This window comes from Semicossyphus pulcher, unplaced genomic scaffold (genome assembly GCF_022749685.1).
Source record: "Semicossyphus pulcher isolate SPU_LCO1_2020_fin unplaced genomic scaffold, fSemPul1.0.p SCAF_9, whole genome shotgun sequence".
Taxonomy (NCBI): Eukaryota; Metazoa; Chordata; class Actinopteri; order Labriformes; family Labridae; genus Semicossyphus; species Semicossyphus pulcher.
The window spans coordinates 1,026,258-1,049,334 of record NW_027211770.1 but is presented as its reverse complement, the minus strand read 5'-3'; the positions used below and the strand labels follow the sequence as shown (position 1 = coordinate 1,049,334).

The following is a 23,077-nucleotide window of genomic DNA, read 5'->3' as shown; positions in this document are numbered from 1 at the left end:
CAACAGTCTTGTCCTCAGTCCTCAGCTCTCTGTTATTTCACTAACGCCTATATGTCTAAAAATTCCACTGCTAGCTACCTCCTATCAAGCCAACAGGCAAATTGAATTGACATCGACTTGAGCAAATGTTTACTCAGGAAATGTAATGAAAATTGTTCTGAAAATGAATCCCACTATGCTGTCTCAGGTGGGCTAATGCACATTAACATTAATCAGTGTGGAAAATCTGGAATAAGCCCATGCTGCGATCTCCATGCTTCACTTTTTTTGTTTTTTTTTCTCTGTGATGCCAAACTTCTAAATGGGGGACTGGAGTGTAGTGGATGAGGCATAAAAACTCCAGATCAAATTAACCACATGGACAGTCTTTTATTTTTATAGTGCATTAGCTGTGACTAATGCAGGTCTACTTGAGCGCTGTCCCACTAAAATAATAGTTATCTTGGCTAAAATACACTTTCCCTTCTTGTTCAATGTGTAACTTTGAGATAAAATACCCCACGGACTCCCCTCAGATTCAGACTCCCTACAAAATGTCGCTTGTTTTCACTATATAGAGAAAGGGTGTGCATCATTAAAACCGGCAAAATATTGTTGTGAAGCTGATTGGGGACATGTGTTTCTCATTATAATCACAATGACTGAAACAACAGCTGAAGAAGCGGTTATGGTTAAAAGGTTGCCAGTTCATCTTAGGCCAAAAAGGTTTTATGATTTCGGTTGCAGGCCAGCAGGGCCATGATGGCAGTGCAGAGCTCTGCTGGTACATGAAAGGTTATCCCAAAGTGCCATGCACGAAAGCAACAGCAGGGAAGCAGATGGTGTGATGTTTGTCAGTCAAAGTGATTTGGACAGCTACCCAAACAGCAAGTGAATGATTAAATGTATACATTTGCATATTGAGAAAAGCTGTCATTTGTAAAAAGGACATGTGAATGTGCATGAGAGCAGAATGCATCACATTTGTTTGCCTATAGTCTGTGGTGGAACTGAAGTTGCTGCTCTCCTTTTTAAACAAACTGTATTCCATGCTTAATTGTAGCTCCTGTTTTTACTCCCTGTTTCTCAGGCTTAAGAACCCCAGTGAGAGACAGGAGAAGGGGAAGACTAGCAAGATGGATGGAAAAGAGAACTAAGGACACCTGCTTATAATTCACAGAATTAGACCACACAGCGGTGAGGTGCTGAGAATGAGTCACTTTCCTCTCTACATATATTCCTTCATTACTTTGGCCTTCTGCAGGTGGGAACCTGTTGATGCTCCGTTAGGGATCTCTCTTTTTTTTTGCACCCCCCCTCCCCGGTTCTGACATTGCTTCCCTTCCACTGTAAGTAAAAGCAGTGCAGAGAGCAATTTGACTTTAAGTAATGGAAGGAGGTTTGAATTCCCCCTCCGAGATACTGGAACCAGTTGGGAAACCACAAATATTTAAATGCAGGAAATCTTGATTTTATAAAATGTTAATATGATCTACTCTGGGGACAAGTGAGCAGAATGGCTCAGAGCATGAACTCCCCCTCCCCAATTCCACCTTCATCTATTTAGCAAAAAAACCCCAAAAGAAAACAAGAGGGGGACAGTGACAAAAGGGAGGGGGAAGAAAGAGAGGGAGAGGAGGGACAGAATGAGGAGATGGTGAACATGTGGAAAGGACCCCCTTTTGTTTGTTCACCTCACGCAATCCTTTTCCCCCTCCACCTGCTGAAACACAGCCCTTAATTGGAAAAACATTACTGTCTCAATGACAGAAGAATGACAAGACAGCTCAGTGCTAAATATCCCTGTTTTCTCCCTATTTCTTTTTCTTTGCCTATGCCTCTCACTTTCCATTTCTCAAAAGCTGTTAGCCTCTATCTCCGTGTGGCCACATGGTAACTTTAGAGGCCTGAGAAATTATGACTGCTTCTTTGTCTTTCCTCTACTCTCTTTCTCTGCACAGTCTAATTGTAAAGTATATTGAAAAATTCCCTTTGAAAGGAAACTAAGCCTTGAAAGTTCTGGGGATTTTTTTGCTACATTGCTACATACTCTATCCTCTGCTGCTGGACTTTCTTTGTGGTGTTATAAAGTATGTAATAATTAAGGCTTGAGTTAAGTTAAGTTAGACAGGAACCATTGTTTGCCAGAGGCTGAAAGAAATGAAATTAGTGATCACAGTGACGAGCTCTTGTTAGAATAATCCCACAAACCCAAGACCTTGTCTCACACTCCTGACACTCCTGACATATGACCAGCTTATGGCTTGTTTATTAGTTTCTATGAGTGCACATTATTATTTATTAATATATATTAGTTTCTATGAGTGCACATTTGTTTTCTTAATCTGTCATTGTCAATAACAAGTGCTCCTACTTAACCACTCTTGACTCTACAGACAGAGTACCTCAATCAACTGCCTCTCTTCTCCACGTGAGATGTGTTCAGTAATAGTCTTTTCATCACTTTCACTTTGTAAGTCTCATCACCTGATTCCTTTTAACAGACTTGTCAGAAGAGACAGGACCTTTCAAGATAGCATGAGGAGTAGAAGATGTGGAAACCACATGTTCATCAACCACTGGTGCAGATCTCCATCTCTCTGCCTCACTCCGTCTCTGTTCACTCTCTCACTTCCCACTCTTCCTTTCTGTTAAAGGGATAGTTCAGATTTTTGGACACCGAGTGCGAAATACTTGCTGTGCTATACTAGTGTAGTGGATGCAAAGCTATTAGCTTACTAACTGAGTCCCGTGGTCGGAGTTCTGGCCAGTTCCTAACGTAGAATAAGTAGTTGCGGTGAGATGCCAGGGTCATGAAACCAAAAAGTTTTACCATACAAAAACTACACGCAGGTAAGGGTCATCCATTTTTAACACAAAATCATTGTCCTAGGATTTCATATACTGCGCCGTTTCTTGGCACCTTTTTCTCTCTTGACAAATCCAGTGTCACTACGCCTGCGGCAGGCCGGTTTTTCAGGTGACATGATCTATCAGCTGTTTCTAAGAGAACACGCTGGAATTGGTAACTTGTGAGACGACGTTTGTTGTCACAGAGGAATATACATGTCGAAATGGTGAAAATTTGTGATTTTCCTGGCTGTAGTAATAAAAAAATTCCACCGCTTGTATCGTGCCCTTAGTGGTCCTATTGGCTCTGTTGGAAAGATAAATCTTCCTTATCACTCTCATAGTCCGACATGTTTACTTCAACGATGACGAGAATCAGTCAGAAGCAACGTGAAACAGCTCCTAGCCTGCAGTAGGTGTGGTGATAGTGGATTGTTCAAGAGAGAAAATAGTGCCAAAAAAACGGTGCAGTATATGAAATCCTAGGACGATGATTTTGTGTTGAAAATGGATCACCATTATCTGTTTGTTGTTTTTGGTTTCATGACCCTGGCATCTCGCCGGAACTACTTATTCTACGTTCCGAACCGGCCAGTTCGCCGACCACAGGCCTCGGTGAGTAAGCTAATAGCTTTGCATCCACTGAACTACTAGTAAGTATTTCATACAACTTAGTGTCAAAAATTCCGAACTATCCCTTTAATACACTCCTATTAACCATCCTTAATGCGATCCGAGGTTTTGCTTATTGCAGACTTTAAAGCTGTGGAGCCTTGCTGGGAAGCCAGACATCTGTAGCACAATATCTTGTCTCTCCTGAGCTGACATAAACAGAATATAACATCTGTACTGTCGGTGAAATGATTGTGGGAGTCCAGGAAGGAATCTCAGAGATAAACGCAGGATACGAGAGATGAGAAACTTCTGCTGCAGAAAGGAAGAGAGAATCAGAAAGATAAAGAAGAGGGAATGTAACCTTACCCTAACCTCATAATGTAATTTTATAGAAATGTGTGTACATTTATTACATCAAACTATCTTATTACATTTTTAGCTGCCCTTTCACGGCATTTCATTAAATCCAGCAATTGTTACTTTATCAGTTGCTGGAAGGCTGCTTCTTTGCTTCTGCTTTGTAGACCTCTTTTTACATACAGTAGATATACAATTAAATCTGACAAAACATAGCTAAAACCAGCTGTGAAAAGGAAGGAAAGAGAAGGATGAGAAGGAAAAACAGGAAAGGAGCAGGAAAGGTTTAGCTGACAGGATGACAAAAAGATGTTTTGCATATTGTAATACCAGAAATTCCATTCCTTATTGAATGGTCAAACTAGAAGGGCACTGGAAGAGAGCTCCGCCAAGGCCAACAGTGTCAATCTACCAGTACATGCAAAACTATTTAGTGGAATATAGTACATTTCCAAAACTGTAAGGGCCCTATCCAAGCTATCTATAGGGCATTGTCTAGAGAGCATGGTGCAAGAGCGGGTGTGTCCAACCCCCTTTTGCTTGTTAAAAAATGCACAGTTTTGGCTCAAACTAAGGCGCAGGGCAAAAAAGGCTTTTATTAAGTCCCTTATTACACAGCAATTATACATTGGTGTGTTCTGTGAGTTACATGAATCAAACCAATCTGAATGTCATCTCCCATTCCCTTTAAAAGCCAGGTCTGCCCACAGGCAAGTGAGCTGCTATTTATAGGACAAATTTCAGCCATTATACTTTAATAGAACAGACTTGGCCAGCTCATGTAACCTCTATCTTTCCACTGTGCCCCTGAACAGGCAGAACACACAGGACACTGTATGGAGTACGGTGATGCAGGGATTCAAGTCATATGCCCTGCAACAATATTAGCACAGCAGAAATGATTAGTGCATCTCCTCAATAAGGGAGCATTGTGTGCATTTATGCACAAGGCATAGCATATCCAGAAAGGCAGACGGAGCGGTCAGTATCACATGTTAATTAATGTTCTCTGTGCTACACATTAAAGAAGGGTTGGTTGTAAATCTTAATTTACTTATTTTTGCTGCTGGATCACATTTCCTACCTTATGCATGATGGACACAAGACAGACTGTAATCATATTTGAGGGCATAATTGTTGGTGGCACTGGTTCACAAACAAGAAACCTTAGGTTGTCTTTGAGTCAAATTCACTACTTTTTAGACGGCAGTCGTTATCAGTGTTTGTTCAGATCTGGTACAATTTTTTTTCATGTGGTCCAAAATTGAATGGATTCATCTTTGATCCTTGAAGATAATCGGACCAATAGCTTTTCCGTGATCGTGCTGACAAACAGGGACAAAAGTCACCAAAATTATTACCTCATTGGTGGATGTAATATTAAGACTCAAAGTGACCACTTAAGAGCTCTTTTATATAAAAATAGCTAATTTTTCTCCAGGAAAAAAACCATTTAATTTGGGACCTAGCTTGTCTTCGAGAATGATAAGCTGGAAAATAGGGGAGGGATGGGAAAGGTGAAGGAAGAGTGATAGTAGGAAAAACAAGGCTGTCCTGTTCCCCACTGAGCCCCTGTAGACTCGGTAGCTGCTGCAGCCTGCCAAATTATAACCTCATCTGGGATTGGAGACACCTGGCTTCTCACACCGGAGCATGCAAGATGACTTCTACAGCTGTCTGACCATGTATTACAAGTTTGGAGGGACAGCAGGGGTCTCTGTCATTCAATAACACATTGGTTATGGGAGTTCTCATGACTCATGTTATGGGAATTATAATGGCACACAGCCCAACTCTAAGACAGTTTATTTCTCTTTCATTGCAGGTTATGTTAAGAAGGGAACAGCGAGACACAGGCGTGGATTCTCTTCTCAGATTACTCCTTTTTCACTTTCTTTATAGTAGTAGGACTCTAACAGACCAGAGCACATCCTGATAGATAAATAAAACATTTGGTTTCCTAACACCTTATCACTCTTTGCTTTAGGCACAATATGGGCAGTGTTTATGATATTGAGACTTTTCAGAGTGATGGTAGAGATAAGGGATGCAAAGGGCAGAAAAAAGAAAAATGTAACAGTGTAATATCATATACCCTTTTAAAAACAATATGCATATAGCAATATGATGTTCTATCTGATATACTCAAAAAATATACTATATATAATATAAAGTCCCCCACACATTGAATTGATGTGAAAGTAGCAACCTAAAAATAGTTGTTTGCATCCATGAGAGATGTAGGAGTATAAGAAGAAGAAAGAGCACCTGGAAATATGTTTAGCACTAGCCCTGGTATGTGTTGAAATATAAAATTTCATTTTTTTCTAATCAAGAAATATGTGTGTAAGTTTTTACCTGCAGGATATCCCCCAGGTCGGCAGTGCTGATCTCAGGGTCCTCTGTGGTGTTGAAAGGGACAGGAGTTATTCTGACAAAGGTAAGGACACGAGGTTCAGGGTACCTCCACAGCATCACACCTGGGCTGTCCTCTGTCTCACTGTAGAATATCACCTCATGGGGTCCTGGCAGTCTCTGGGAAGCTACAAGAAAACAAGTACAAACAATAATATCAGAAAAGCTTCACTTTAATCTGTCAATGATATAAAATGTTTATGCTGTGTTCTACAAGGATAAAAAAAGGCGAGGGGAAAAGTTGAGTATCACAATAACAAATAATATCTTCTAAAAGTGCATGGTAGATCTTTCCAAGCTTTCACAATGTTTATATTCTCAGAAAGCCTTATATAAACTAAGTGTCTGAGTAGACATTTAAACAATTGCATACAGCCATTGATTGAACTATGCCAACCACCTGCAAAAGTTGAATACTGGATCTAAACCTGTGAGTGGTGTTTGACTTAAGCTGCTGTTTGGAATTGAAGTCCTTTGGAAAAATGTTTATTTGAAGAAAAAGTTAAGCAGAGACCTGCTTTGTTTGGCCCCTGGGTGTACAAACACTGTGAGTCTTTTTACAGAAAACACATTTCAGTGGGCAGCAAAATCTGTCTGTGGCTAATTTTTCTCTTTACGTGAAGCAATGGGCTGCCCACATAAAGGTGGACAGTGCATTGTTCTTTTGAGAAAAAGTTGGGTTAAAGAAATAACACACACTTGCATGAGGTTTTGCTTTCATTTGAGTTGGCTTGAACTCTGAGAAAACAAGGGACAGGGACAGAGACTCCTTCTATCCTTCTCTCTATCCATCTTTCATGTACTCCTCTGTCAATCTATCCCATCCATCCCTGCTTAGGGCCCTGGGGGCCACTCACTGTTCTCTGTACAATGGGGCCAGTTTTTCCTGGCTGTTCACAACATGTTGCTGACAGATTTTGCTCTCCTGTTCTAGTTCACTACTGTACGTCCTCCTGCTTCAGCCAGCATATTAAATGCATCAAAGACCAGTGGAACAGCAACAAACAAAGACTCAACCACAGCTGACAGAGTGGATGGCTGGTCTACAGCCAACGTGAAGTTTGATCCTCTGTGTATAATGTTCCTGTGAATGTCTGTGTGTGCACGTAGAGGACATCACACACTAAACACAAAGAGGGGGAATAAACAACATGTTACTCAGAGTGGAACCAGGCAGATATGTCTGATGAAACTTCTTTCCACAGAGGACTTTGATCTGACTTTGATTTAAGGCGATGTGTATCTTAAATGACATCTCACTTTGGCACAAAGGCCCTTTTTTAGTTAGGATAAGCTCACTTACACATGTTAATGAATGATTGACCATAGTAACTATCATCCATCCATCCATCCATCTATCCATCCATCATCAGTACCACTTATCCTGTTCAGGGTGGTGGGGGGGCTGGAGCCTATCCAGAGAGGCGAGGTACACCCTGGCTTGGTCGCCAGTCAATCACAGGTTTGACACATCGAGACAGACAACCTTTAACACTCACATTCACACCTACCAATCACCAACGAGATAGAAGCAGCACAACTTAATCTTCAAGCTATATTTTTTTAATGCAAGTCTTTTTTAATCTAAGAAAAAAGCTCTTTTGTCTTTTTTGAAACTACTATTATGAATGCCAACTGATAAAGAAAACAACTTTCACTCTTTTGGAGTCTGGCCTCTTGTTGACCATCTATTGAGTTGCTGTACTGGGAAATGACCTGTTACACAAAGCCTTCATATCACTTGATATATGATTTGAGAAGAAAGACAATCAATTACTCACATAGATGTATGCCTGTCTCAACTGTCAACCCCTTCTTATCTCTGCATGAGATCAACATGTATAAGCTGTATAAACATTTACCTGAGTCCTGGATGTATTGAAACTGCCCTGTACGCAGGTCATCTGAGCTGTGCTCTGTCCTAGGAGTGGGAGGGCCTGGAGAGGCAGGTGGCTGGGTGTGGCAGGCTTTGCCCTTGGAACAACTATCAGCTGAATCTCCTTTCTGGAGGTTTAGATACATCTGCACATGCTCCTCCACCAGCTTCAGGCAGTTCAGATGCTCCTGGCCCCAGAACACCTGTCAAGATAGCAGCAGAAAGGGTAAGATAGCTGTGAGAGAACAGCAGGAATATGGTTTGGGATGGGAAATGAGAGAGTGGTGAACAGTGAAAGTTGTATGGTACAGGGATTCAAATAAAGAGTGACATGGAGGAGATAAAGAAAGCTAAAAAAAAAAGGACTGTGCTGAGAAAAAAGTGAGACAGTAACACAGACTGTGGCGATGCCTAATTATCTTCCATGACATTTATTTAAAATCCTTTTCCAAAACAGGAAGAGGAGCAGTCAGGGTAACCCTCGTCATCACCCGTTCACATGCTTTCCAACATTACCCAACACAACATTACATCGTCCTTACTTACCCGCGGTATTCCCCTTCCCATGTTCCATCAAAGCCAGTCTAGCTGGGGTTTGGACTAAAGAACAGGAATCTCTGAGTCAAAAACTCTTCACACATGGAGCTGCTACTCACCAGCTTGCAAGGGTGGGTTATGACTAAACTCTAAAAACAGGAAAATCTGGGGATGTTTTTCAGCTTTTGGAAAGAGAGGAATCATAAGGAATTCCGGTGGTTTTTGTAAGGCAATAGAATAAAACACTAGAAACTCAGTATTTACAGAGGGAAATGTATGGTTATGTATTAAGCTTTGCAAGTTGCGAGTCATGTTCCTCTTAACTGGCACAATATAAAAGCATTGAGGCAACCATTAAAAATGGGGAAGGGAAAGGGGGTTCCCCCCTTGAAGAAGTAATGTGGAATAACACATATGTAAAAAACCCTTTTTTATTCCCATTGAAAAGGGTCTTTTGAAGCGTGTATATTATGTAACTTTCCACAGGAAAAAAGTCACACATAAACCCCCTAAAAACAGCTTCATAATATTCCACCACTTAACCAGCAGATGCAACTCTACAGTGGAATTACAAAATGCCAATCCTACTGTCATCACTTAAACTGCAGAGGCTGCATGAGCCATGGCAGGGTTGAAGAGGAACAGCGGATTTAAGAGGAGCGTGAGGAGCGTGAGGAGCTGTGCTTGTGGTCGTCAATTTATGAATACTGTAAAGATTAATTTGGAAACCAAAGGCACTTAATATGAGGAGACGTGGCTGGCGAAACAACCTTGAGCAGGAGACTCAATTCTAACCAGGTACAGAGGTACTGATCAAATCAAAACAATCAATCAAATTTTATTTGTATAGCGCCAAATCATAACCAGAGTTATCTCGAGACACTTTACAGAAAGAGCAGGTCTAGACCGACTCTTTGTTAAGTTATTTAAAGAGAGGCCCAACATGAATCCACCATGAGTAGCACTTAGCAATATTCGGCACATTGGCAGAAAAACTTCCTTTTAACAGGCAGAAACCTCGAGCAGAACCAGACTCATGTTGAACAGCCATCTGAAGAGACTGGATGGGCCGAAAATGGGATAGAAGGAGATGCAGGATAGAGACAGGCAAAGAGAGCAACAACAACATGTGTCCTTGTTACATGAACAACAACAGACACATACTTATGGTTACAATGCCAATAATAGTGGTAGACTAGGGTGAAGATTGGCTAAATAAATAAATTAGCGAGAGAAGCAGAGTAATGATAAAGGCTGAGGTAATCGTAATTGTAACAGTTGAAGTCAACAGGTCTACTATTAGCATTAGCAGCAACAATAATGATACTATGGGGAAGGCTGATGTTAGTAGTTGTTGCAGTCGAGCAGGTCCACAGGTACTGATCTGACCTCTAAAGACTTTTGCTGTTCTGGTTGATTAATCTCATTATTTAGGATGCTGCATTGATGTCATGAGTATACAAACCTGCAGCAGGCCTCCCTTTAGGTCCAGCAGCAGTTTAGGAAGGCCAGGCTCAGGTCCAGGGCTGCCGCTGTGCCGACACCACCGAGCCTCCAGGGAAGTGCTGCAGGAAAACGGTCCCAGCAAGAGACGGCTTCGGCCCTTCAGTCCTGTTTTCACCAATGCATCTTGCAGCTCCAGCTGCAAAGATGCAGCATGAACTGCATCTGGGAGACAGGAGGAGTAGAATGAATGGTATGTAGAGCATAGCTAGAACTTATACAGATATCGTCAATGAAACTCTATGTACAGAGTAGTTTAGAGATAAAGCAGATTTTGTCATTATTTTACTGATTACACCGCTGAAAAAAGACAAGAGTTACTGAGGGGAAAGATGTCAAAAAAATAATACTTAAAGTGAAACATTTAAATCTCTGTTTCCATGATTTGGTAAAATAACAGCTATGATGACAGTAAGGAAACCCTAATGAGGTTCAGACAGGGGAGCCAAACACCCACACATCCTGTAAGAACCAAAAGTAGTAGAATTCGCAACTTAATACTCTCAGCATTCTCTGTCCTTTCCATTAAAATAGAAATGTGTCACTGTGGTCACAGGCCAACCTGAAGTTGGCTTTTTGGTCCAATAAATCAAGAGACCAAAACCCCTTCTACTAGTTGTTGACATGGGAGGACTGATCTGGTCAGTTAAAGCTAAAGCAAAAGCAGTCCATTTGGAAGCTCAACCCTGGATGACTAATAATGCCCTGAGAAGCAGCTCTTTAAACATGCCTTTTAACCTCGGACATTCTCACTCCGGTCTGCTTGGCTGTAACTCTGGGAAAATACAGAAAGCAGTGGCACACCTGTTACAGTTCATAACTATATATATAGTAATACATGTATATTCATTCATATTATTTTTATATTATTTAAAGTTTGAGCTTTAAAAACACAAGTAGTACAAAAGTAGTACAAAACAACAGGGTATCAATAATCTAATGGCCAATATCCAATCTCTCTTGAGAAATGGCTGGTTTTACCTGGATAAAACACCTGATGGCACACTATCACAAAATATGGCTTAGCCATGTAGCATTTATGAAATAAATATGTTTTCCTATTGAAATGTCTCTAATTTGAGGAAAGACTTTGACTGCAGCGTGGTTGGAGTTCACTTGGGGTAAAGCGTAATTGATGGAAGAGAGAAAAAAGCATGAAAAAGAGAATGGGGAGGATGTGAAAACTGAACAAATAGATATAGTCATGGGGGGAGGGAGAAAGTGTGTGATACAGAACCGTAGGGTGTGAGAGAGAGCAAAATATGTTTTGATGAACATATGACACACAAGGCTTGGCATACTGACTAAGGAACACCTTATTTAACATAAGTGCCCAACAACACAACAGTGGGGCTCCAATGAATGCGGCTGCACTTGAATAAATCATCCTGGGGGAAATAATATACTAGGATGACTCATTTCTCTCAGGAAAGACATTGTTGATAAAGGCAGTTACCTGCTAATTTTTTCTGACATTGCAGCACAAAAAGAGCTGTTACAGATTACATTCTACTAACTATGGACATCAAGGTTGTTTTCATGGCTAGGATTTATTACAAAGTGCAAGGTAACTCCCACACTTGCATGTCAAACGTGGAATCTTTCATTCACAAACATATAAAAAGAGAAAAGAGCATGTGTTTTGGCTGCATTCATGAACATGTAAATGCAGATGTACAACCATGCACACCCAGGTAAACAAATAGATACACAAAATCATACAGCCAAATAATAGATTCACCCATCCACTCACACACAAAAGCACACACATTTTCACAAACACATGATTTCAAAGCATTCTTTCCCCTCAAGTCGTGTCATTTACAGCCCAGTGGACCGCAGTATCCTTGTTATTGCCCAGTGTAACTGCTACGTTTTGTTGACAGTGGTGGGTCTGATCCACTGTCAACCTTCTGCGGACTCATTCATGTGAGCTTTACAGCTCAGGCATTAAGACGCAGCCCTTTGCAGAAAGTACACCTATGCATTTTCAGAATTAACAGATAAAAAACATGTAGCAAACACAAAAGCCTAAAATGTATTCCCCCGTTATGGTGATGAGAAAAAAGTGCAAAGGGTATTATTGTGAGTTTGATCTACAACTATAAAAGGCATTAATTCACAAGTAGTGGTTAAACAATAGTTAACTTGCTTTACATATTCGTTAGGTACATCAAACTCCTTTCTTCAGGATACTACAGGAGGTAGGAGATTGCAGAAGCAGTGAAGAAGTGAAAAAATATCTCATCTGATTTGTGTATGGATTACATTAATCAACTAAAATTGACATAAAAATAATGACAGTTTAACTTTTGAATGTGAACTTCATGAGGAAGTACCAGTCAAGTTTTTTTTCACTTCTCACTTCAACTATAAATTGGAAAATCAAAATTCATCTGGATACAGGAAAATACATTTAGTAGTTAGGGTTTAAAGTTAGGGTTTAGAAAACGGACTTTGATGGAGCAGTATGAAAGAGATCAAGGCATATGAAATGCCAATAACAGAATGACACAAACACACAGATTTTTATATTTTAACTGCTTATGTTCACATTTTAACATGAATATAAATAGTAAATAATGTAATAATTTTACACTTGAGTATTTTTGCACATTTTCAAAACCACCTGTTAGCCTCAACAAATGGTACAGCAGTGCCCTCTTCACAAATGAGCACTCTTTATAAGTATTTCTGACATCTGTAAGCACCTCATTGCCAATCTATGGATCATTAAAACAGCAACATCCTTTCAGAAAGCGCCAACTACATTGTCAACTTCTCGAAACACAAACACATATATAAAATAGAAAAGAAACATGCAAATGTACAAATATTTTTACAAACTAGCAAAAGATCAATGATGCATACACACTAATGCACAAACACACAAACCTGGAATGTGATCAGTTCAAAACGGGGTTCAGAGTTTAAGGGCTCATGTTCATGTGTGAGTAAGTGACCTAAAATCATGGAATTACTTCATTTCAAAATCCTGCTCAACATAATTCCAACAAATGTGATCAGACACAAACCTGCTCTTTCCTTCTCTCACAGTTAATTTGCCAGCAAACTAGTGCACACATGCACATTCTCCCCACTTCGACACAAAACCTATGACATTCAATGAACAAAATGGGCGGTGGAGAGTAGGGTGGATGGAAATCTACTTTAATGTGAAATACATTTCTGGCAAACATTTGGGCAAGATTAGATAAGTTGGGAGACATTGATTTACAGTGTTGGTTTCTCCCTGGCAGTCGTTATCTGACCACTGGCTGCCTGATTTATACCACGATTTATATGGTATCAATTAGAGGAAGCCTAAAGGAGTCATTACCTAACAAGCAGAGGCCCCCAAAGACTCTTGGGGATGGTAAGAGTGATAGAAGTAATATACTGTCACTCACTACAGTAATACACTATTCACTCACCACAAGACCACTATAGGACACTAGAGGAAACTGGTTTCGTAGCAGGGGATGTTGACGGCCAAAATGGCACAATGCAGGGAGCTGTGTGTCATCCAAGTCATTACAAAGTTACTGATCAGTGTTGATGAGTTACATATGGGCTCACTGACAGTTGCAATGCATAAGCAAATCCAACATAGAAGATATGTTTTAATTTCTTTAAATTCAACTCTAAATGTGATCTCTTTAGAGGAAGACATGTATGAACATTAGGTTGCAACTAGAGAGGTTCTTTCCACAATTAGAATTTTCACAGTACAACATTCTGCTGTCTTCCAGGTATCTATGTTCACAAGGCTTATGAGAAGTTTAGCTAAGTGGTTGGTTTCTATGGAGTTAAAAGAGAAAGAAAATGGGGGTAAAAACAGAATAAAAAGAGGAATAATAGAAAAAACAAATAGTATATATACATTCTATAAGGTATACTAGAAGGTCAGTTTTTTGTTGTTGTTTTTATAGTATAAATAAATACAACATATTGTTGGGTTACTGAAGCTTCAAGTCTTAAATTTACAAACTGAGAGCTGGGCTTAGTTTGAACAGGATTCTAAAGAACATCTACAAGAGCAAAAAGATATATTACTCAATTAGAAAACAGAAACACATCAGGCAACACATTTGGTAATGAATGAGCCTTAAAGTTATGTTTTGAGCAACACACATTCTTCTAAATTGTGAAGATTAGCTGCTCTGGATTATGTTAAAGTATATTGAACATCTCTAGTTTTGGAGTGACACAATAAGGTCAGCTTGGGATGTGAATTTCTGTATATTCAAGAAAATGATCAATTAACATTATCTTTGTGTGCAGTGGTGTACAGCTAATCAAAGGATTGACCAGGGACCAAAAATAAAATGATTTAATAAATAAAATCATAAAAAGAAACAAAAAACACAAGTTACGGTCAGTCTAGCAATTAGTTTAAGGAGAAAGCTTGTGTGTGTGTGTGTGTGTGTGTGTGTGTGTGTGTGTGTGTGTGTGTGTGTGCGTGTGTGGCTGCATTCATGTGTGCACTTGTAACATGTTCTGTTGATACCTATGAGTATGTGTTCTTAGGAAATCAGGGGCACTCTATGGCAGTCTGACGGAGAGTTGAGAGATTAGGGAGGGTCTTGTTTCATGGACCTCAAGACATATGTTCTCTCTTGCTTGTGCACCTCCCTCCTTTCTTTCATTGAACTATAAATGCCCCCTACCTTGGGGAGTGGTGAGCTGTGGACGGAGGGAGGAATGCAGGGCTTCCACTTGCTTTTCATTAACACAGGATCTGGTAACACACCTCACTGTCAACTTAATCCTCTCTCTCTCCATCTTGTCCCATGGCAGAGGGGGGCTGCCATGACCAGGTACAGAGCCCCAGATGTTCCATGGAAGAGGGGGGTGGATGACAGGGTCTTCACCCCGTTGCAACTATGGAAGTACGCTGATGAAGACAGGGAGGGGTGGGGTGAATGTAATGGCATATACTGAGGTGACCCCTGTTACTGTCTGTCTTCTGCTTTTCCCCTTCTGTCTCCTTGTTTCAGTCTCTCCTTCTGCTCTGTCTTTCTGCCTTTATTTAAGCAATTGTAAGGAACTTTATTTTGTGTCAATTTGGTGGCTCCTGTGGATAAAGCGGTGCAGCGAGTCTCTTTCCTCAGCCTGTCCTTTAATGTATGGAATCTCATCTTACTTTGATTTTGACTGGCATACGTACCACTCACTGTGAAACTTTGCTGAGGGAAATCTAAACAGGGTACTTTCACCAGCGTGCTGTGAAATTATGTTTTATTTCCTAATATGTGACTCTCCTGCACATTTTTTATTTGCTGACCACTCAATCTCCATCACCCTCCTGTTTCCCCCTTTTCACAGTTCTTCCCTTCACTCTTCCTCCCTCTCCTGTTTCTCCTTGCACACTGGCATCAAGCTGAGGTCTGCTCAGGATGTGGTCCATCAATCTTAGCCTTCCACTGAGGACCAGCAGAGCAGCAACAGCAGCAACAGTAGTTGTACAAAATGTACCAATAGAAATACTACATTCCCCTGTCTTACATCTCTCATGTACAGCTCTCCCAGGGGGGTAATTCCAGCTGACTTATTGTGGCAGCTCAAACGCTTAACCTTACACAACAGAAATCCTAGCCTTTATCTATGTAAAATTCCAAAGTATCAATTTTCTGAGGTACAGAGCACACAGAAGAGGCCGGTGAGCTGAGTGATGGATTCAGTGCAGCTAAGGCTAAAAGTCAGTAGATACATCTATTGTCTCCAGCAATCAGTCAGCGTAATTGAAGACAGTTTGTCTCCTTTTGATGGCAACAAATCTGGAAACACTATGTGAAGAAGTCCTCAGGGAAAATAGAAGTGTATGTTGTGACAAAGATCTATAAGTGTGCTAAGTTTATTGACAAGTAAAGAAGAGAAAGAACTGGGTGCACAAACATGTTACTCAGTTGAATAACTTCTGGCATCTCCTTCTAACACCTATTCCAATTTCATGACGTTTCCACATGCGCTCGGAGATATGGCAAAAAGATTATCTATCAGGGCCTACAATTGGCTTGAAAAAGAAGAGCGTAAACCTCCCTGGTGTTTTAAAGAGCACTCAAATATGATATATAAGGAGTTAAATAAATGGTAAATGGTAAATGGACTGTACTTATATAGCGCTTTTCTAGTCTTTGCGACCACTCAAAGCTGCTTTTACACTACATATCACATTCACCCATTCACACACTGATGGCAGAGGCTGCTACGTAAAGTGCCCAACTGTCAATCAGATATCACATTCATACCCGTTGGCTATGCCACCGGGAGCAATTTGGGGTTCAGTGTCTTGCCCAAGGACACTTCGACATGTAGCCTGACGGAGCTGGGGATCGAACCTCCGACCTTCCGATTGAAAGATGACCGACTCTACCACTGGGCCACAGCCGCACATGATGACAGCATTAATTTACTTAAGTTATTTGAATCGTTGTTTTGTAGAGAACAGACATATACAGTATGATGTGATTATTGTTTGTGCTGCAACAACAAAGGGGGTTTCAAAGAGATTAGAGCCAAACTGGGGATTAATAATCAAAAGGATGTAAAAACAAAACAAAACAAAAACAAAAACAAATTATCCTGGGGTCCGTTTCACAAAGCAGGTTCAACAAACTCTGAGTCTAACCCTGAACTCTGAGTTGATCTACTCTGAGATAGGAAACTCTGAGTTTTCGGTTTCAGAACAGCTGATCAGAGTTAGTTCAATCAACTCTGAGTAGGTTCACCCGGAGTTAAGTGCGTGCACGCTGACTATAAAAAGCCAGCATTAATGGAGCCCCGATACCACGATTCACCATGGCAACGGTACACAAAAAGAGGTCCTCCTACGTCACACCAGTGGAGCTCGAAATCCTCATGCGGACGTTCAGCGAATACGAGCATGCTTTTAGAAAAAATAAAGTAACATGGCTGCAGCTGCGAAAGAGAGAGAAGCGGTGTGGGAAGAAAACTGCTGCTTGAGTAAATTTGCAAGTTTGAACTGGTCTATTTATTGAATACTTAATCACGACCGGAAGCTAAAATTTATATTAATTTAGGAGCAATGCAGCGGGAGAAAAAAACATACATGGAAGCACTTCAATCATATTTTAAATATTAAACTAATGAAACATCATTCAGTGGCTGTTTTAATGTGCATTAGCTTTATCCCTAACATGATGCTGACTTCACATACTTTATAATTCATGTTGATTAAACTGAATGTGTTAGTTTAAAAAAAAGAAATCCAATAACTTACGCCGTCTTATTTGAGTGCTCTCGGCAGTGGTGGTGGAAAATCTAAAAATGATGACTTTGACACAGATTTGTCTTTTGATTATTTTTATCATAATTATAAAACACTTTTGCAAAGCGGTCAGAGCAGCACAGAGACGCAACGTTTCTTCTTTTAATTCGGTAACCGCTCAAACACACGCGTGAGACGGGCTGAATGAATGAGGAAGTCGAATGAGGGTTTTATATTCTAGAGGGAGGAGACAGAGCGAAACTCTGAGTTTCCTGAAGAAAACCTGCTCCCGACCAGGTTAGGTTCATAGAGTCTGTTACTACGGTAACTGACCGAGAGCTTAAATTACCTCTCTCTGTGAAACAGGCTAGAGTTACCCCTCTTTCTCTGGTTTGAGTTACCTCCCTTTGTGAAATGGAAAACTCAGAGTTTCCCTCATTTCAGGGTTAACAGACTCAGAGTTTTCAATAAACCTGCTTTATGAAACAGACCCCTGAACCCAACACTTTATTTGGGTCTAGTAATGTGTGTAACTTATGTCCTTGAAGCAGTGGTGGCTCTGTTTGAAGGTGTATGAAAAGACAGTTGTAAACATATCAAGTAACTACTATTAACCTATCCTTTTTGAAAAATATTACTATGTGCAAAGGACGAGCAATCACTTAAATAAAACATTGCTTTTATACAAGTAAAGTTATCACTCTACTTGTTTTATTTTTCCACAGCAATGCACACAGCTTTTCAAATGTGTTTATCAAAGGCAGCAAATCTCACATGGATAAAGGCTGAAAAGCTAGTAAAAATCCGAGCAGGGCAGCAGCACTGAGTATTGTGTCACTGTGCAGTTATGCAGATTTGAGTAAACAAAGTGCAAATTGGTTGAGGTTTTAATTAAAATTTTTGACAATCATTTTATCTGAAGTAACTCTATATAACAACATCTGTAAAACAGATGCAGGCTCTCATGGAGCACAGTTCTAGCTCTGTCCTGTCCCTCTGTAAACCCAGTCAACAAGAGCTGCGTTGCTCTGCAGTACAGAGGCACAAAACATCTACTTGCAAAATGACGAGTCAAAGTGTTTCTTGTTATCTTGTGCATGCGGTATGTAGGCCCCTGACAATCTTTTATCCTTATGTTTCCATCTGCTGTTCAATTTGGAAGACATGCCAAAAACGACAGAAACTGAAAAACAAACCAAAATCCCTCATGATTTGTTTCAGTGCTTCAGCTCACACCACACAGTGGATAGAAATTGGAAGATTTTTGATTTACATTAGCATTAGCAGTTCTGTCATAATGGAAACACTGTGATGTCTCCTGTCAGTGTTGATGAAGGAAGGGTTTGGTCCTAACACAAAAATAAACATTTCAGTCTCACACACACTTGTGTATAAGCACTTGAAAATATCTTTCTCTCTTAGGCTCTAATACACACATATCCATGCAATCAAACACACACACACACACACACACACACACACACACACACACACACACACACACACACACACACACACACACACACACACACACACACAGTCTCACAACAACTTTCGATCCAAGACTAACACAAACATCTCACTTTTCAGTTTACTGACAGACCTTGTTTTTGGCAGATGGTGGCTTTACTAGCATGTGCAAAAAAAGAGCAGCACTGCAAATAATAATGAAAGTAATACTGGTATTTGGTTACTTTGTATTTTCAAATGACCTGGATTGATCCTCACTTAGGTAGGGATCCCTGTGAGCTTGGGTACTTAACACACAAGAAAGCATTGTGTTATTGTGTGTGTGTGTTATGGAGTCTTAAAATTGTGGTCTCTTTAAAAAACAAGATCTGAGAAATGGTTTGATGTTTTCATGATAAAATAGGAACAATGTGTTATTTATTTCCAGGCCCTTGATACAACTTGCGTCATTTAACAACATTACCAAATAAAAGGCGTCAATAGTCAAAAACATCAAAGATTATACAACCTAGTGTTAGCTAGACGTCTTATAAACATCTAGTTGTACTACCTGAGAAACTTCCCTTCCCAAGGAAAACTGAGAAATGTTTTTTACTGACCTTCCATCCTTGGCCCTGACTTCATGTTCAGACTTCCTGTCATTGCAGACACTGTCACTGTCACACTAGGCCTCATTGGATGGGCCTCTGTCTCCATGACAACCACAATCTGGGCAGTGTGAAGAGAGACCTTGTGAAAGGAGAGTGCCAGCGCTCTGATGCTGCTGGCTTTGTCCAGGGCAGAGGCCTGATGGTGTGGGTCAGAATTTGAGGGATAGGACCTTGGAAGTGTCTTCGTTGGTGAGGAATGAGGACTGAAGGAAGCAGTCGATGTTTTACTTGAGATATCCCATGTGTGGTCTGGTAGGACTTTCTTCAGGTAGGCTTTGGACTGCTCAAGCTTAGCCAGTGTGGGGTGTATTTTCAGAGGGCGTGATAACTCCACATTCAGCTCAGCTGTGGATGGAGATAGAATGAAAGAAAATGAGGGAAAGATGAGAGAAATAAATAGTAAGGATAAGAGACGGAATAAAATAAAAATAGTGCTGTCATCAAGCATCAAAATTGGGTATTGAGTAACTCGTGCTCATCCTGACTTATATCTATCATAACTTATACTCAAGATCGGGTTAGAGAACAGCTGGGTTCAGTCTCAAACCCTTTCTCTTTGTCTTATATGCACATACAGTACATGCAGGCACCAAATTACTGTCTGTCTCACTGTAACATCCTGATGTGACACTGCAAAAAAGCTCATGAGAAACGTTTTTTCATGTCTGCCTCATAAATCCAAGACTCCTTGGCTCTCTCTTGTTCTACTGCTCTCTAGTGCACTGCAGCCTTTAAACACTTGACTGGAATTTACAGAGACACATGAATTAACTCAATGCCGTTTTACACCACTTCCATTATCCCATTTTTCCACTTGGTCATGATGATAGGAGAGGGAAGCAGCTGAAAACAAGCGCAGATGTTTCTCATGGTCTCATCAAGGCACCAGTGTTCAGAGGCTTTTTAAGTGTTTTAGGCCTCCCGTCTGTCTCCTTCCCAGGTAGGAGCACTGGATGACATGAGCGAGTGCACACACACAAACATTGATGAAGTTGCCAGGAGCAGACTTGCAGGCTTAAGTGATGTCTACCTATGATGCAGTGCAACTGTCCGTACCCAATCTTTCATCTAATGAGTGTTAATTTACAGTAGAGACTTTCTTTGTTTCTTTCAATAATGGAACACACACACACGCACATGCACACACCCACACCCACACCCACACCCACACCCACACGCACACTCTTTCTCCTTTAATCCAGTAGAAGTGAGGCATATGGTCAAAGTAAGGCTGGAGAGAGGAATTGGAGAAAGGATAGGTGGAATTTGCTGTGCAATGTAGCTTATCATTTCCACTTGACTTATCACCAGGAAACTTTCCAGTGAAATAAATAGCCTGTATGCAGCTGTTCATCCAGGTTCCTCTACCCCCTCCCCTCCCCTTTCCCCTCTGTTTCATACAGCCAATCCTTCTACTTCTTTCTGAATGGTTTTTATCTTTTACTCATCCACCACCCCTCAATCTAATCAACCCATCCCCCATGTGTAATCACATAAATCTGTTTCTGATCTCCCAGTCAGGGCCAGGCTGGGGCCTTGCCTGGCTCTCCACACAATGAGACCTGGCCCTCATTATTGATTGTCCTCCATCCTGAGGGCCCTCTCTCTCTCCCCATGCTGACAAACATTACTAGCCCTGACACACCAACTCTAGAGTCATGGTAGGGCATGTATTATCTGTTTAATCAGAAATTCATCTGGTCTGTGCGAAACTGCTGAGGATACATCTTACTATAGCTCCAGGGTTTTATACTTGACCTACCTGCACCTGATCTGGAACATCAATCACAAGTAAAAGGTCTTACACATATGCCTTTGGTGGCCTAATGACTTAGAATTGTTGCAGGACTTGTCTCCTATTAATCCTATTAACTGAACTACCACATGCATCTTTCAGCAGTTACGTGACAACTCTCTTTTATAAGTGAAAGAACAGAGCAGACAATGATGCAGCAATGATAGTCCCTGAAACTGCACATCATGCAAGAAAAGTGCATCTTCAAAAAGAATTATGTTTAGTGGCAAATTGTTTTACAGACAAAATGTATTAATGGGGGTAATACAAAGCATGCAACCTATTTAGTAGTTCAATCATTATTCTATTTTAAATGATAGCAGGATGAGAAACACAGCACCTGTACAGTCCTGGGCTTTATCCAGGAACTAACAAAGCAATGCATTTTTACTGCAGTAAAGGAATGTCAACAGAGGAGGCTTTAAAATGATTCAAATAAATCACAGGACAATAATAAATCGCTTCAATTCGAGTAGATCCATGTCTTTCCCTGTGTTTGGTTGTTTCTCTGGAGCTGACATGAGAACTTGTGCGAGACAGCCTTTACAGTTGTGCCATTTGGTTTAACGAGCCAGTCAAAGGCATTAAAAGAGGAAAGTTAAACCTCACAACAAGAACAAGCCATGGCAGACACATACATTTTGATTATAAAGCTGAAAACTCTTATAGATATGAATTTAGATTTACTGCACTGTGTTGATACAGATTCAACTATATACAGTCTCAATCATATATGTACAGTGCTGCACCTCTTAAATACTATTAAGGGGAAAACTGAGAATACCTGGAATATAAATATGAATCTTATTTAATACTTGTGCATTAGTAAGGTAAGGAAAGAGCATATTTTTCAAGAGGAAGGAAATATCAATTTTTGAAAGAAATGCTTTTGCATCTTCATTTCCAAACAGGGGGATTCAAAAGAGGGCTTTTCCAGAAGTCTTACACGTTCGTGTTTTTATTGGGGACACCTTGGCTTCAACATTGAGACATTGACATTTAAGCTGGAGACTGTCAGTGGAAGGCCTGTGCATAGAGTCAGCATCAAGTCAAGAGGTTGAGAGGTGATGTTGGTGTTCGCATAACTTTAAAGAACAGGACTTAATGTGAACAGGCTGGGGGGAATCATAGACTGGCCCTTCTCAGGTGTCAGCCTCTATTAGCGCTTTAGAAAGTGGGAGATCAAGGTCTGACAGATGCGTGCGCACGCACATGCACACGCACACACACACACACACACACACACACACACACATCTCCGCAAAGTGTTGGGGGGGATCAAATGTGCTTATTATCCAGGTTACTGTGCCTTTTTTACAAGGTCATGCATGACGCCGCCCCCACTTTGAACCTGGTAATGGGTGTAGGTGTGTGTGAAACCACCACGAACATTGTTTTTATTCCGATCGCACCTTTTATTCCTCTAGCTGACTTTTACTTGACTCTCGACAACAGAAAGCCTGTCTCACACACAGGTGGCAATGTGTCCAATTACACAGTATGTTATGGTATGTAAGTATGTGTTTGTGAGAGTGAACATTTTTTTGAAGGGCATCTGTAGAATCCCAGTGTCACAAAAAAAGCCTCATCCCAATAAAGCCTGTGACACAAGCCTCAAATGCCATCTGACTTGAATTAGAGAGGTTCTGGACGGTTCGGAGGGGCACAGACTTGTATACAGTATCTGACAACATTTCTCTGAACCTATAGCTTGATGGGAACCAGGGACATGGGTGAGTAATGGTTCCAATTTGTTCTAGCTAATCTATCACCTGTTGCTTCTCTCGTCTCCAAGTGGT

General features: G+C 40.7%; 1 protein-coding gene across 2 annotated transcripts in view; it reads right to left on the bottom strand.

The window, feature by feature from the left end:
- The window catches only part of LOC138583631 (intermembrane lipid transfer protein VPS13B-like), a 320,195-nt gene that overhangs the window by 61,928 nt on the left and 235,190 nt on the right, over positions 1 to 23,077 (bottom strand). For both annotated transcript variants that reach the window (XM_069655550.1, XM_069655551.1), the window contains exons 38-41: positions 19,433 to 19,828; positions 10,095 to 10,297; positions 8,079 to 8,295; positions 6,160 to 6,344 (exon numbers count right to left, since the gene is read on the bottom strand). In XM_069655550.1, the coding sequence (XP_069511651.1) occupies positions 6,160 to 6,344; positions 8,079 to 8,295; positions 10,095 to 10,297; positions 19,433 to 19,828 (1,001 nt within the window). The remainder of the gene's footprint in view (positions 1 to 6,159; positions 6,345 to 8,078; positions 8,296 to 10,094; positions 10,298 to 19,432; positions 19,829 to 23,077) is intronic.